General features: G+C 42.8%; 1 protein-coding gene across 1 annotated transcript in view; it reads right to left on the bottom strand.

Moving 5' to 3' along the window:
- Positions 1-17,471, bottom strand: part of LOC132379644 (phospholipid phosphatase 4-like) — a 296,084-nt gene that overhangs the window by 190,337 nt on the left and 88,276 nt on the right. Inside the window, exons 3-4 of the mRNA XM_059947813.1 lie at positions 6,548-6,638; positions 6,381-6,444 (exon numbers count right to left, since the gene is read on the bottom strand). Coding sequence (XP_059803796.1) covers positions 6,381-6,444; positions 6,548-6,638 — 155 coding nt within the window. The remainder of the gene's footprint in view (positions 1-6,380; positions 6,445-6,547; positions 6,639-17,471) is intronic.

The following is a 17,471-nucleotide window of genomic DNA, read 5'->3' as shown; positions in this document are numbered from 1 at the left end:
GCTTACTGTTGAATATACTGTATTCCTGGCTCAGCCCCCATCAGAGAATTCTGAAGATTTATAGCCCTTTGAGAGATGAAGAGTGATCTCCACTTTAAATTCAGGACCACTTATTGTGAAAAATACCCCATTGTTGCAGGCTTCCTTTGGAGGACATCCTCTCAGGACCTGTTAAACCGCTCAGCCTCACCACTGTTCCATTCTTTGAACTCAACCTCTGCTTCTAAAGCAACTTCTTCACCACAGCAAACTGCTAGTGAGCCTTCTCTGCTGTACCTTCAATGAAGTACATCCTCCCTTGAATAAAGCGACCAGAAGTTTATAGAGTTCATTCTGTGGTTCCATAATGTGGATTATTATGACGTGGTTAATAGATTAGGGAATACTTTCTAGCATTGCGGAGTTTGCGTTGGTTACTGCGTGACTGTGTTCAGGAAAACCCTGTTTAAAACTGACTTGAAAGCAATAAGAGCGTGTCCCGCAACAGGAGGACTAAGAAACCTACAAGGTTTCCTAGGAATGTAATTATTGTGTTACAGCAGAACTACCCGGCATTCTTTCAATTATGGGTTCATCAATATCCTGTAGAGTTGTAGCAAGTACATTTATGCTTGCTGTTATATCAGAAGTAATTTTGCACTCGACAGTTTTTAATGATCCTGACAGCCTGGCTTATCCATTTCCTTTAGTAATATAATGAAGGATCATGTCACAGTGCCATGCTACTGGGAGAATTTCCTGCTGTTCTTCAAAATGAGCTCTTGCCATCTTTTGCAGAGGGCAGAGAGTTTCTTGGTTTAACAACTCATTCATAATTCAGCAAGACCTTATTTCTGCTCTGAAGTTTCAACCTTGATTATGTTCTGAAATTTTTGCTCTGGGGCTTGGACCCACAATCTTCTGAATCAGGGGTAAGGGTGCCAACACGGAACCACAGCCTACAGCTCCATGGTCAAAATCAGAATCAGAACCAGGTTTAATATCACTGGTATACGTCGTGAAATTTATTGTTACGCGGCAGCAGTACAATGCGATACATAATCATAAAATATGGAACATTACAGTAAGTATCATCATTATGTGCCATGTCTTTATGAAGTGGATGATCACGGTCTTATTACCATGATTGTTCCCGGCAAATTTTTCTGCAGAGGTGGTTTGCCATTGCCTTCTTCTGGGCAGTTTCTTTACAAGATTCATGACCCCAGCCATTATCAACACTCTTCAGAGATTGTCTGCCTGGTGTCAGTGGTTGCATAACCAGGACTTGTGATCTGCACCAGCTGCTCAAATGACCATCCACCACCTGCTCCCATGGCTTCACGTGCTACACCTTGTCCAGGGGGACCTGCAGGGAAGGAATGCTTCACCCCTCCTTTGGGAGAGACGTATCTCCACCCTGTCATCCATAGTAAGAAGTACACATATATTAAAAAAGTTAAATTAAACAAGTAGTGCAAAAAGAGAAAAGGAAGTAGTGAGTTAGTGTTCATGGGTTTAATGTCCGTTCAGAAATCCGATGCAGAGCAGAAAGTGCTGTACCTTCGGCCTTTAGGCACACAAGAAGATTACTTTATCACCACCTTCACATGCATTGATGTCTAAACTACTCATTAAAGTATTCAAAGACTTACTCTAACATAAGAAACACACACAAAATGCTAGAGAAACTCATCAGGTGAGGCAGCATCTATGGAAAAGAGTAACCAGTCAATGTTTTGGGCTGAGACCCTTCATCAGGACTGGAAAGGAAGGGGGAAGAATTAGAGTAAGGTGGGGAAGGTGATTAATGGGAGGAAGAAGTACAAGATGGCAGCTCTGAGGTGAAACTGGGAGAGGTGGAGAAGGTGAAGTCAAAATCTGGGAAGTTGATTCGTGGAAAAGATCTGGCCTGGAGAAGTGTGAATCTGATAGGAAAGGATAGAATTCCATGGAAGAAGGGGAAGGGGGAGGAGCACCAGAAGGAGAGGATGGGTAGGTAAGAAGAGAAGGTGTGAGGGGGAAGCGCACATGGGGAATGGTGAAGGTGCAGGCAGGTAATTACCGGTTTACATTTTGTTCTAGTGTAATGCCCTGGTTAAGATTTCTACTGCTATGCTTTGATTTTTTTTTTTAATTTTAGCAGTTTTCTGAAAAAGCAGTGTGTCCTACTAGTAAGAGTGTTTTGGTTTTGGCTAAAGGTGAGGAGCCACTTTGTCCAACTTAGGAATGTTGTCTCAGACAATCAAGCTTGCTTTGGTCCATGTTGTAACTTTCTGCCCAGTGGAAGATTAGAGAGAGCTGGGTGGGATCAGACTTCTGAAGGACAGTAGACTGGTTTGGGGTCTTTTGGAGGGAGCTGTGGAGCACAGCACAGGGGAAGATGCCTGCTGAATGCCATTTGAAGGAGAGGCCCTGTTGTAAGAAGTGCTTTGTGGAGATAAATGGTTCAAAGGAGGAAGTGTCAATTCTCCTGAGTTAGCCAGTTCGTTTGAGAGGGTCTTTGAGGGAAGTTCAAACTGTGACTGCTGGTATCTTTCATATGGGTTCAGCACGTGAGTACGGTAATACACCTGACTACTACGGGAATGAGCTCCAATGTTTATGAGCACATTGGCCTGGTTTAACATAATGGGCCCTGTTATATTTCTTTTTTAGTTAACTGTTTGATGAAGTTGAAAACTGGTAATTACACTTTGTGATTTTATGCTAGAAATGATCTGTCATTTCTTGGTGTCTGACAGTTGTGTATGAGCAGTATTTACACAGCACTTGCTCCAATCAATGTTCCTTAATCGGAATATCCCAACTTCCCCGTTTGGTTGAACCCCAAATCATACCAACCGTAGACTAATATTGTTTATGAAGGAGAGCCTTCTCACTGCTGAGTCATGAGGCTGTTGACAGGGTTAGCTAGCAAGTCAAGTTTGTATTCGAGCCCTGGTGAGAGGGTTACACTTGATTACCTAGGGAGTAGATGTCAGTGGCCCACAGTAATTCAGCTGTTCATAACACTATACATCATCCTCTTTAAACTGTAAACAATGAGCTGTAATAATTAAGCATTTTGGTGTCATCAGAGGGTTACTCAGTCTTGGTGATATTCACTTGTCACCGGACACTTTACTTAGAGATGCAGTGTCCTTCCAGTCTTCCCAGCCTGCCACCCCAGCAGCCCACGATTAAACCCCAGCCTAATGGAACAATTTAACATGACTAATTAACCTATCAACTGGTACGTCTTTAGACTGTGGGAGGAAACCAGAGCATCTGGAGAAAACCCATGTGTCCATGGGGAGGACGTACCTGGCTTTTGTAGAAATTTCTTTCACAGCAAAGTAATGGACTTAATCACGCCAACAGCCACCATCTGTCTCATATCAAGTGCTTGAGATAGTACTTAATGAACCTTTGATACAGTGGAAGGTTTCATTGAATTCAATGGTTTTGTTCAGTAAAAGGAAAGATAGGAAATATATTTGGAGATTATTGCTCAAACATAGTTTCATGAAAACTGGCAACACTTAACAGACTAGGTTAATGAGAAGGAGTCTGTGATGTAAATAAGCCACACAGAATGGGGCGGGGGAAAGCACCAATGAGCACTCGTGCTCTTGTATCTAGCTAACATGGCAATGGATGAATGACTTGTATGTTTGATCTTATAAAAATAAGTGTGATTTTCCTTCAATTTACTGCATTTTTACTGGGAGGGGATTGACTAGCTTTTGACTACTTTACCTAACATTCACTGTACGTGGTACTCCTTCCCCCCCCCATATAAATTCCTGTATAATGAAAGGTTCTTTGGTAAATTAACCCTTTTCTTTATCAATGTAGACCTGATATTGACTAGTACTTCATGAGTGAAGAGCAAATGATGGTGGTGAAAAAATTATGGGAGCCACTGGTTGTTGCAGTAACTCCACTGTCCCTCAGTTTTTCTACACTTCCATCCTCCATCAGAAAGACATTAAAGTTCTTCACTTTCTCCCAGACCACAGACCTAACCATTCCCCTCCACCACCACCCTCCTCAGTCTAGCAAAACTGGTTCACATTATCACCAATTTCTCTCTCAGCTCTTCTCACTTTCTCCAAACCAAAGGGGTAGCTATGGGCATATGCATGTACCACAGCTACAACTGAGTGTTTGTCAGCAACATGGAACAGTCTTTGTTTCTTTGAATGAAGGGTTTTGGCCTGAAACATTTACTATTTATTCCCCCCCACCCATTGATGCCTCCAGTATTTTGTGTGAGCTGGTTATTACTGTAAAGTCTTCCTTCTGGAGATTTGGAGGGGAGGTTGTTTCGGTTGTGGTGGGGACTAAGCCAAGGCATCATGGTCACCTGTTACAGCCACCCAGGAAAGGAGATACTGAGCCAGTGTAGGAGGGCTTCAGCAGGGGGCGCTGGAATTGTCAAAGGTTAGGGGCTGGGTCCTCCCATCAGTGCTGCCCTCCAGTGTTTGCTCTGTGCTGCCCTCTTGTGTTCACTTGGTAGAAGAACAAGCTGGACCAGGACAAGATCCAATAAATCTACTCTCATGCCATTCAAAGACTTGGGCTATATATATTTTTCTCTTTGTTACTGTATATTTTTCTGAAATTATAACCACATGCTATTTGTGATGTGTGCTGTTGGTAATGTATTTTGCACCTTGGCCCAGAGGAACACTGTCTTGTTTAGCCATATTCATGCATGATTGAATGATAATTAAATTTGAACTTGAAAATGATGTGAAGATATTTAACATCCATTTGAAATTGTCGAATCAAGGGCACTGCAAATGTGATGCGTAGAAACTTTGATGTGACAGGCTTCTCCGAAATAGAGTGTAAAAAGACAATGAGCTGGGTGCAGTCTGCACCTGAAAGCACAACCCTCAATGACACATCACACTGAGGCGGATGAGAAGCTGCACAAGACTGCTGTTCTGGACCAGTCAGTTTCCCCAAAGCAGAATGCCAGCGTCTGTTTCCAGGTAATATGTAGCTACACCACACCTCTAATACGTTAGAAACAGTTAATTAGAAACCAGGGTATCTTCAAAGTAAGTTTGTTATAAAAGTACTTTAATGTCACCATGTACAACCCTGAGATTTATTTTCCTGTGGGAAACACGAAAAACAGAATAAAATCAATGAAAGACCACACCCAACAGGGCGAACAACCAATGTGCAAAGAACCGCAATATGTGCAAATACAAAAAGCAAGAAATTTATATAATTATTATTGCTATTAATTATAACAATTACTAATCATATTAATAATTTTTACTATTACAGATAGGACGATACATAATAACTGTAATCTAATATTACAAGATAAACAAACAAGAACAAGTTACGTAATAGATATGGCCATTCCAAACAACCATACCATACAGAAATTAATAGCGAAAAACCCAGAAATATGCAGAATTAAAAGAGGAAATCGAAAGACTATGGAAAGTAATATCTACAACTGGCATCCTCCCGAAGTCACAACACAGTAGTATTAAACAATTAGGCCCATTTACGTAAATCTTCAGAAAGCCACAATACTAAACACCACTGGAATAGTCTGAAAGTTCCTAGCAATTGAGAAATGAGTCAGCTTGGCTATGCCCGTACCTAGATTTTTACAAACCTGAGCAGAGAAAAAATGTAATAATAATAATAACAATAATAATAATATGTAAGCAATAAATACTGGAAACGTGAGATGAATATAGAACAGTACAGCACAGGAACAGGCTAATCGGCTCACAATGTTATGCTGAACCAGCTAACGAGCAAATCAAAAACATACAAACACTAGCCCCTCCTACCCACACTATGCCCATATCCCTCCATCTTCCTTACACCCATGTGCCTATCTCTCAAAAGCCTCTAATGTACTTATCTCTACCACCGTTGCAGGTAGTGGATTCCAAGCATCCACCGCACTCTGATTAAGAAAACTTACCCCTCACATCCCCCTTGAACCTACCCCCCCCTCACCTTCAATGCATGCCCTCTGGTATTAGACATGAAGAGTCCTTGAAAGTAAGTCCATACGTTGTGGGAGACAGTTCAGTGACTGGATGAGAGACATAGAGTTCAATCTCCATTCAATGCAGAAATTAAACAAAATGGAGTAATGTCTGACTGAACATGAATTATTCTTGCATAATGATAGGCTGTTCTCAGTTTTCTAAGAATTACTGCTTCGTACACATCATTTTAATTCCTTTGCCAGATACCCAATGCCTGAACATGGACAAGGGAGTGCTTTTCCATTTCTTCCTCACTCCAAGGATAATGTTGTTATCATTTTGCACAGCAAGCTATGTCATTAATTTTCCCCGAGCCAGTGTTAAACAGATAGAATTCACAGAACTGATATTAAAATGATGTACTAAATAATGGCAACTCACCTTCCCACTATTAGCTTAATTGTGTTGGTGAAGATTCCGTTCAGGGCAAGGGCCAGAGAGACAGCTGAGTGTTAAAAAATACAGGTGTTATAGGATAGATTCAAACTACAAGAACGGAAGAGAAATTAAAACATAATTTCACTACATACTTTAAGTGAATATCTTACCTAAACAGGCCTCTTTAATCTCTGTTTTATCTGTCCGTTGAATTATTTTGACCACAAAGATCACGGCCAGAGGCGTGAGGAATGAAATGGCCTATGAAGACAATGAAACACAATAAGCAGAGTTACAACACGCAGGATTAATGCTGAATACAGCAAACTCAAGATACTAACTGGTATGAAGCAGTGGCATTTAGATGCAGTGAAATGCCACTGCTAACATAATTAAATCTGAATTTAATGGAATAGACATATGAATTTTTCAAACCTTCATGTGCCACAGATAGTATAATTTTTCTTTAGTACCTTCCTGTTAATGCTGATTTATTTTTATGGTTATCATATGTATACACCTCAAAAAAAGATTGTTAATGTTGGTATATCTGTTGCTGTGGTTTATACTTAGAGTTAATTACATATAATTCACAAGGAACTGTTGGATTAAGATTTTATTGTATTGATCTGGACAACATTCTTTATTCTGTGGATTCTTAATGTACTACCGGTGCTGAGGAGCATTTTGCCTGCTACAAAAAAAGCAAAACTCGAAGTAAATTTATTATTGAAGTAAATACAGTACTGTACAAAAGCACACATATATATAGCCAGGGTGCCTAAGACTTTTATGCACTGTACTGTATTTGTCAATGTGGGGTGGAGAGCGAGTTTGTAAATCTGACGAGAAGAAAGGATATTGAGAATGGTGAGGGCGGAGGGCCATGGGACGAGAGAGACACAGGTAGCAGTGAAGGAGTGTCAGAGGGATGGGGTGGGCTGGGTTCATATATACCCAGCCCTGAAACACTAGACAAGGTAATTTAATTTCAAACAATTGGTTTATTGATCATTACAGAATGCCTGTCTGGTGTTTCCCTCCCCTCTCCTCTCCCTTCCCCTTTCCCAATCATGAATCCCTCTCCCTGTCCCCATCCCACTCTCAGTCCACAATAGAGACCCATATCAGAATCAGGTTTATCATCACCCACATATTTCATTCACCTAGGACCATACAAAACTCTGAGATTCATTTTCTTGTGGGCATTCACAGTAAATATAACAGACATAATAGTGTCAATGAAAGATTGAGTGCAACAGGACAGACAACCAGTCAATGTACAAAAAGTAACAAACTGCGCAAATACAAAAAGAGAAATAATAATAATAAAAATAATAAATAAATAAACAAGCAACATGAAGAACATGAGATGAAGAGTCCTGGAAAGTGAGTCCATAGGTTGTGGGAACATTTCAGTGATGGAGTGAGTGATATAATATGTATATCATATGAAATGACAGATTAATACACATATAAATGAACATTAGAACATGAACCCAGAGAGACACAGCAAGACTGTATTCCCTTTACCAAACACAGACAAACGTACAAAAAAAGGTGCAGGTTTACAGTATTTACACTGTTTGATCAAGTATGGCACCAAGGCCCTGGCAAATCTACGGTCATCAAGGCCGGGATAGGAGTCGTCTTCTTCATAACAGTGTCAAACATTACTGATGAGAATAGGTCAGATTCTGTACGACACTGGGGTTCAATACAGAGGAGGAAGGACAGATCTGTTACTCTATAATGCAGGAACACGATACACAATATGTATATTATATAATATACCAGATTAATATACAGACAAATGAACATTAAAACATGAAATCGAAGAGATACAAAAAGACTGTAATCCCATTACCAAAGTGTACAAAAAAGTGCACATTTAATTACACCGTGTAGGATAAGATCAATTTTAAGATGATTTATTTCGATATTGATCCTACATTGGTGACATCATTACATCTGACAATGCTCTATCTGGAGTCCTGTGGGTTTTGCTCTCATATTTGCTGCTTTCTGTGGTGTGATGATTGAATGCCTGGAACAGCTTGACAGCCAAGAGCACTGCAGTGTGGCCACACATTGCTACCAGTTTCCTTTGATCATAATGCTGTAGGTTTTCAGTCAGTTTAATGTTGACTCTAAGGAGGCCGTGAATTGTACTGATGATGCAACTTCAAATATTTGTTCTGAGCAGTATATTAATTTGTAAGAATATGCCAGCAGAGATTTTCTCTTCCAATGGCTCTGCCACCTCTGCTATAATGGGGTGTAACTTCCACTCCCAGCGTTTACAATGCTGTTCCAGTTTAATTTCTAAAGAACAGTCTGATTTTAATAGAACATCGAACAGTACAGCACAGAAACAGGCCACTCGGCCCACAATGTTGTGCTGAACTAACTAAAAAGCGAATGAAAAACACTCAGACACTAATCCCCTTCCTACCCACACCATGTTCATATATCTGCGTCTTCCATCCATTCATGTGCCTGTCCAAACATCTCTTTAAAGCCTCTAATGTACTTGCATCTACCATTCTACCAGACATACATCACTATCTGAGCAAAAAATTTACCTCTCATATCCTCTTTGAACTTACCCCCTTCCATCTTCAATGCATGCCCTCTGGTATTAATTATTTCAACCCTGGGAAACAGATACCCTGGCAGTGAAGAAAGCTAATGGCATGCTGGCTTTTATAACAAGAGGAATTGAGCATAGGAGTAAAGAGGTCCTTCTGCAGCTGTACAGGGCCCTGGTGAGACCACACCTGGAGTATTGTGTGCAGTTTTGGTCTCCAAATTTGAGGAAGGACATTCTTGCTATTGAGGGAGTGCAAAGTAGGTTCACAAGGTTAATTCCCAGAATGGCGGGACTGTCATATATTGAAAGATTGGATCGACTGGGTTTGTATACACTGGAATTTAGAAGGATGGGAGGGGATCTGATTGAAACATATAAGATTATTAAGGGATTGGACACCCTGGAGGCAGGAAGCATGTTCCCGCTGATGGGTGAGTCCAGAACTAGAGGCCACAGTTTAAGAATAAGGGGGTAGGCCATTTAGAACAGAGATGCTGAAAAGCTTTTTCACCCAGAGTGGTGGATATGTGGAATGTTCTACCCCAGAAGGCAGTGGAGGCCAAGTCTCTGGATGCATTCAAGAGAGAGTTAGATAGAGCTCTTATAGATAGCGGGGTCAAGGGATATGGGGAGAGGGCAGGAACGGGGTACTGATTGTGTATGATCAGCCATGATCACAGTGAATGGCAGTGCTGGCTAGAAGGGCTGAATGGCCTACTCCTGCACCTACTGTCTATTGTCTCTCTCCACTCTCTCTATGCCTCTCATAATCTTGTAAATCTCCATCAGATCTCCCCTCAGCCTCCGGCATTCTATAGAGAAAACAACCCAAGTTCATCCAGCCTCTCTTGATAGCACATGCCCTCTAAACCAGACAGCATCCTGGTGAACCTCTTCTAATTTCTCTCCAAAGCCTCACTATCCTCCCTATATTGTTACTGGGTGTCTGCCTAGCAAGAAGCAGCACAGTGGAGTAGCGGTTTGCACATTGTTTATGCAGCAGTAATTAGTGATTGGGATTCAATTCCTGCAGCCATCTGTAAAGAGTTTGTATGTTCATGCTGTAAGTTGTGTGGGTTTCCTCTGGGTGCTGTGATTTCCTCCCACTTTCCAAAGAAGAATAATTAGGCTTTTTGGGTGGCGGAGTAAAGATACATCGCAAGCAAATGAGTTGTAAGTTGCTCCTTCCCTCCACTAGCCAGCAGGTCACCCTTGGGCAAGGTGGAACATCTGCTTGGCCCCCTGTTTAAGGTCACGTGAAGCCATGAGAGCAGGTGGTGGATGGTCGTATGAGCAGCTGGTACATCTCACAAGTCCTGGTTATGAGACCACTGACACCAGGCAGACAATCTCTGAAGAGTATTGATAAAGGCTGGGGTCACCCGTCTTGTAAAGACATGGCCCAGAAGAAGGCAATGGCAAACCTCTTCTGTCAAAAAATTTACCAAGAACAATCATGATCCTGGGACCATGATCACCTTCATCATACTAGACAGCACATAATGATGATACTGATGGTTAGGGTTAGTGAGTTGTGGGCATGCTATACTGGTGCCAGAAGTGTTGCAACTTCTGGCCAGCACGATCTTCGCTGATTCAATTTGGTTTGACACAAGTGGCACACTTCGCTGCGAGTTTTGACGCACTTGTGACAAATAAAGCTAATCTTTAAATCTTCAGACATATGGGGATGTTGGAGGTTCTGAGGGAAGGTCTGGTGGACTGTAGTTTAAACATTAGTCCTTGAGCACTGGGAAGACTTCTGGTCTTTTGCTAAAGCTGGCATGCATTGTACCACACAAACTTTTTTAATGCTTTCACCTGCACTGCCTCACTAGCCCCAAGCAAACAGCACAAACTTCCATCTGTACAGCATTTTTAACATGAAGAAGATCTTAGTGTTTTTCATAAGAATGTTGTTGAGTCAGCTAAACTAATATTGGATGAGTCAGCACCAATGTTCTCTAATAGAGGGGAAAATTTAATAGGAGGTTGAGGGACAACCTTCTTTTTTTACACACACAATGGTACTTATGTGGTATGAGTTGCCAGAGGAAGTGGGTGAAGCAGGTACAATACAAATCTTAAGAGATATTCGAACAGGTACATGGATAGGAAAGTTTAGAAAGTCCGGGGCAAATTCAAGCAAATGGGATAATGGGATCAGCCTGGATGGACATCTTGGTGGTAAGGACCAGCTGATCAGAAGGACCAGATTCTGTGCCATGTTCTTCTAAGACTCGATGCTCTAGGGCAGAAGGGTTGTTAAGAAAAGCGGGTTTCAAGGTGAAGAGTGACGACAACTGCCGGAGGTGGCACGTATAAAGTGGTGGGTAGGGTGGGGGCTGCTAAAGAGGAGTACCAATGTCAACGCACGGCAGTATAGAGGAACATGGGATGATCTCTGTTTTGGAAAAACTGAGGCTCTTGAAGCGAAGGAACAATGAATGAATGAGATGCACCTTGAGATGGGACAAGGCATCCAGTGTTCTGGTTATCCTTAAAAAAGGGAGGAAAATCTGAAGTATTGCAATAGAATAATCAAAAAATCTTTTAAAAATTTATGAAACCTTCAGCTCATCCCCTCTGTGCTTGCTGTAAAACAGTCCTGGTGAAAGGTCACACACCGATACGTGACTGTTTACTCTTTTCTATAGATGCTGCCTGGCCTGCTGAGTTCCTCCAGCACTTTGTGTAAACTACTTTGATCTCTAGCATCTGCAAATTTTTTCTTGTCTGTAAAACAGCTGCCCAGTCTAAATACTGTAAATGATCTTAGCTCACTACCTGTAAAGCCATAGGTACATAGGTACTTCACCCCCTCCCAATTTCACCCATCTTGTACTTCTTCCTCCCCTCCGCCCACCCTCTTACTCTGACGTCTCCTCTTCCTTTCCAGTCCTGCTGAAGGGTCTCAACCAGAAACATCAACTGTTTACTCTTTTTATTAATAATGCCTGACCTGCTGAGTTCCTCCAGCATTTTGTGTGTGTTGCTTTGGATTTCCAGCATCTGCAGATTTTCTCTTGTTTCCCATAGGTGCAAATGCATAGCTGAAGGTTTTCAGCATTGGATAAAGCAGTGGTGAAAGCGAAGCTGAGTGATAGGATTGTGGAGTAAACTGAGGGTTAAGCTTTTTGGAACTCACATTCCCAATATCCAATAACGTCAGAAAGTATGCATGATATACCAATCCCTTATCCCCATCAAACATCAGATGTCAGTGGCAGGTCACTATGTCACCAGCCGAGAGGAGAACTGCAAGGAAGGGTCCAAATCCAATTCCTGACAAACTTCTCCAGTAGTTACTATGAAAGCATAAGGCCAACAAGCTTCAAATGTTCATATCAATGGTGATTGGGTTAAATTTTGACTCTTTTTTTTATTCCTCACTGATGCCATCTGATTTGATGAGTGCCATTTTCTATTTGTGCTTTGGATATCCAGAATCAGCAGGACCAGGTCCATTAACCTGTAAATATGTGAGTACAAATGTACCATACAGTATAACGGAAGCATCAGTACACTACTGTGCAAAAGTCCAAAATAAAAAACAAATTTTATAACATATGTGAGTGATGTTAAATGTGATTCTAATATGGGTCTCTTTTGTGGACTGAGAGTGGGAAAGGAACAGGGAGAGGGGAAACCATGGTTGGGAAAAAGGGGAAGGGAGCAGTGGGAGCACCAGAGACATTCTGCAATGATCAATATACCAATTGTTTGGAATCAAATGAGCTTGCCTGGTGTCTTAGGGCTGGGTGTGATTGCATCAGCAACCCCCCACCATGCCCAGCAAACCTTCTCTGCCACCTGTCCCACACCCTCCCATGGTGCTCCACCCTCACCATTCCCAAATATCCTTTGCACCCACCAGATTTACAAACCTGCTCTCTGCTCCACGTCATCAAATACAGTACTGTGCAAAAATCTTTGCCACCCTATTCTAAAATTTTTGCACAGTACTGTATCTTCTCTCAAAATAGTACTTTCATCTGTTAATCTAATCTCTTCCTCAAGTTGAAAGATCAGTTGATTCAATGTGCAGTATATGCACGTATCTCTGTTACGCTGGGGTGCAGTGTTAAGATGAGCCCTGTTAGGTGGCTTGGACTACACTGAAGTTTTGCTACACTGAATTACTGTGAAGCTATATTCCCCGAGCCTGCCTTATCACTGATGATAATCTCTTTTGTTTTCCCTGATCCCTAACAATGTAGCTATCTCCTTCCCGATGGGTAAGGTTTCATCGGCCTAAGCACTGGGTCTATTCGGCAAGGTCATATACGGGCCGGAAATTGCCCATGGGATCCAGGTCCAAGGCAACAGGGCCTGGGTCCTAGAGCGAGGAGTGATCCAGTGTTTGGACGATCTAAATGCCAGGCCAGCTGGATCACAAATCCAGGTGCTGGGTGCCACGAGAGTTGGGCTTGTTCTGCTCACGGCTCCTCGACGTTCACTCCGTTCTTTGCTGCACTGAGGTCGAGGCTGTGGGCCTGCTCCAGACTCATGCCTGAGGACTCGCTTTTTTCTTCCTTTTATTGCTTGCACGATTAGTTTTTTCTCTCTCTGCACGTTGGGTGTTAGTCGTTTTTAAAAAAAATTAGGATATTTTGGTTTTCTTGTATTGTGGTTGCCTGTAAGGAGACAAATCTCAAGGTTGTACAATGTATATATACATCAATAATAAATGTAGTTTGAATTGTGCATTGACTGAAGAAGTTTTGTGTTGTAATAGAATATCAATTTCACTACTGCTGAGTAGCTCAGTTTAATGTAGGCAAAGTTAAAAATAATGAGTTGAGCCTGTGATATAAATGCCTGGGATTGTGTGACATGTTGAAATTTAAAATGCCAGATATTATTAATTTAATTTATTTATTAGTTGATTGAAAGAATAACATTTAATGCATTGAGGACTTGGCTGAAACATTCATGTCATCCAGGAAAGTCAGGGCAGCTGTCGTTTTGAGTTTCCAACCTGGTGGCATGAATACATGTATATTATAACTGAGGTCAGACTGAGAAGCTGAGACATGGGAAAATTCAATCTCAGATGCAACATTGCAGAAAGAAAAGGTATGTTCATGATTCAGTCTCTGCCACTCAGAGTTTATTAACAGATATCAGGCATGGATTGCTGCAAATACAAGTAGCTCCCTGAAGTCCTACATAAATAATATGTCAACATAATCCTTTTACATGACAGCCTGTCCTCAGGCTGTGAATATAAAGGTGGAGTATTTGTAAAATCTATTATTCAACGTCTTGCCCAGTCTTATTCTTAATTTCCTTGACCTTATTTACACTTATTTCCCTGGTGGGCAACAGGAAAGCCTGGGAGCAGCAAAGACACAAACTTCTCTGTGATTATCAGGTGAACTAGGAATGGGTGTCTGTATGCAATGTGTTTGTGTTCAACATGCCCCCTCCCCAGAAGGAATTAAACCCCCCACACGTCCTCGCTCTCATGATCAGAATCAGGTTTAATATCACTGGCATACGTTGTGAAACTTGTTTTGCGCCAGCAGTACAATGCAGTACATAATAATACAAAATACAAATATACGTAGTATTGAAAGTGAAAACAATACTGAGGCAGTGCTCATGGGTTCGTTGCCCATTTAGAAATTTGATAGCGGATGGGAGAAAGCTGTCCTTGAAACATTGAGTGCATGTCTTCAGTCCTATACCTCCACCTTGATGATAGCAATGAGAAGAGAGCATGTACTGGGTGCAAGGGGTTCTTAGGGGCATGAGTATCGATTTCTCCTTTCAGTAAAAAAATTCCCTCCCACCTCTTGCTCTATTCCCCACTCTGGCCTATTACCCCTCCTCACCCACCTACCACCTCCCCCCGGTGCATCTCCTCCTTCCCTTTCTCCTGTGGTCCATTCTTCTGCCCTATCAGATTCCTTCTTCTCAAGCCTTTTACCTTTCCCACCCATCTGGCTTCACCCATCTCCTTCTAGCTATGCTCCTTCCCCTCCCCCACCTTTTAATTCCGATATCTTCTCCCTTCCTTTCAAGTCCTGAAGAAAGGTCTCAGCCCGAAACATCAACTGTTTCTTCATTTCCAAAGACGCTGCCTGACCTGCTGAGTTCCTCCAGCATTTTGTGTGTGTGACGATGGGTGCCCCCTTTTCAGGCATTACCATTAATTTTTCAACCACTATGTAGTTCTATGTATATCTTCACTATATCTGTAAAATATATATATAGGTAGAGCTGAAATCGTGGCTCCATTAATAGTAAAGATTGGACACCCAACTTTAAATAAAACCTTGGGCAGTTTCACCTGTTAATATGCAACATTACTTTAGAGAGCAATGGTAAGGCAGGACACTGGAACATTCAGTAACCACATATCTCAAACTTCTCTTGGTCAGCTAGGTGAAAACCTAGTGCTATGCTTAAATGACGTTATTGAATTGATATCTGCTGAACTGAGTCTGCACCCGTGCCCTGAAATCATCAGCACTCGCCTCAGTGCCGAACTGGCTCCGTGGCTGAGGCCTGCAGCCTTTGGGCTCCTGGACCAGCTTCACTCGCCTCAGTGCCGAACTGGCTCCGTGGCTGAGGCCTGCAGCCTTTGGGCTCCTGGACCAGCTTCACTCACTTCAGTGCCGAACTGGCTCCGTGGCTGAGGCCTGCAGCCTTTGGGCTCCTGGACCAGCTTCACTCGCCTCAATGCCGAACTGGCTCCGTGGCTGAGGCCTGCAGCCTTTGGGCTCCTGGACCAGCTTCACTCGCCTCAGTGCCGAACTGGCTCCATGGCTGAGGCCTGTAGCCTTTGGGCTCCTCAAACCATCAGCACTCGCCTCAGTGCCGAACTGGCTCCATGGTTGAGGCCTGCAGCCTTTGGGCTCCTGAAACCATCAGCACTCGCCTCAGTGCTGAACTGGCTCCGTGGCTGAGGCCTGCAGCCTTTGGGCTCCTGAAACCATCAGCACTCGCCTCAGTGCCAAACTGGCTCCGTGGCTGAGGCCTGCAGCCTTTGGGCTCCTGGACCAGCTTCACTCGCCTCAGTGCCGAACTGGCTCCGTGGCTGAGGCCTGCAGCCTTTGGGCTCCTGGACCAGCTTCACTCGCCTCAATGCTGAACTGGCTCCGTGGCTGAGGCCTGCAGCCTTTGGGCTCCTGGACCAGCTTCACTCGCCTCAGTGCCAAACTGGCTCCGTGGCTGAGGCCTGCAGCCTTTGGGCTCTCCTGGACCAGCTTCACTCGCCTCAGTGCCGAACTGGCTCCTTGGCTGAGGCCTGCAGCCTTTGGGCTCCTGGACCAGCTTCACTTGCCTCAGTGCCGAACTGGCTCCGTGGCTGAGGCCTGCAGCCTTTGGGCTCCTGGACCAGCTTCACTCGCCTCAATGCCGAACTGGCTCCGTGGCTGAGGCCTGCAGCCTTTGGGCTCCTGGACCAGCTTCACTCGCCTCAATGCCGAACTGGCTCCGTGGCTGAGGCCTGCAGCCTTTGGGCTCCTGGACCAGCTTCACTCAACTCAGTGCCAAACTGGCTCCATGGCTGTGAGCTCACTCTCAGGGACTCTGCGGTTAATGTTCAGTGTGTTATTTGTTTACATGTTGTTGTTTGCATGCTTGTTCTTTTTTCACACATTGGGTGCTTAAGGGCCTTAGTTGTGCGGGTTTTCAAAAAAATAGATTCTATTGTGTTTCTTTGTTTTGTGGCTGCTTGCAAGAAGACAAACTCAAGGTTGAATACATTATACATCCTTTGATAATAAATGTCCTTTGAACACATGTGAAAGTCATTGATACATAAATTATAATTGCAATAAGAAAAATAGTATCACGTCAAGCTCACTCCATATCTTGGCTACTCATATTTTCTAGTCGTGACTCTTCATCACAACTGGAAAGGAAGGGGGAAGAAGCCAGAATAAAAAGCATGGGGACAGGAAGGAGTACAAGATAGGAGGTGTAGTTGAAGCCTATCTGTCCAAAATGTTACTGTAGCTTAAAAGACACTGGGACTGCATCATTACTTCAGGAGATACATGTAGAATTACCCTTGAGTGATCTTAATTAACAACACCTGACCTAATCTGTCAGTTTGAACAAGTCTGGTCATTCTTCTCTGACCTCTCTCATAAACAAGGCAGTTTCACCCACAAAATGTCATTCCCTGGACATCTGTTTTTTTTTGTTTTTTGCACCATTCTCTGTATACTCTAGAGACAGTTGTGCGTGAAAGTGCCAGGAAATCTGAGATAGTCACATCATTCCATCTGACACCAACAATCATTCAATGGTCAAAGTAACTTGGATCATATTTCTTCTCCATTCTGATGTTTGGTGTGAACAGCAAGTGAACCTCTTGACCATGTCTGAGTGCTTTCATTCATTGAGTTGCTGCCACATGATTGGCTGATTAGATATCTGCATTAACGAGCAAGTGTACCTAATAAAGTGTCTACATGATTCCAGGGGAAAACAAGAGAAAGTCTGCAGACTTTTTCGACTGTACTCTTTTCCATAGATGTTGT

The sequence above is a fragment of the Hypanus sabinus genome, chromosome 22 (genome assembly GCF_030144855.1).
Source record: "Hypanus sabinus isolate sHypSab1 chromosome 22, sHypSab1.hap1, whole genome shotgun sequence".
Lineage (NCBI taxonomy): Eukaryota > Metazoa > Chordata > Chondrichthyes > Myliobatiformes > Dasyatidae > Hypanus > Hypanus sabinus.
This window is presented reverse-complemented; position numbering and strand designations above follow the sequence as displayed.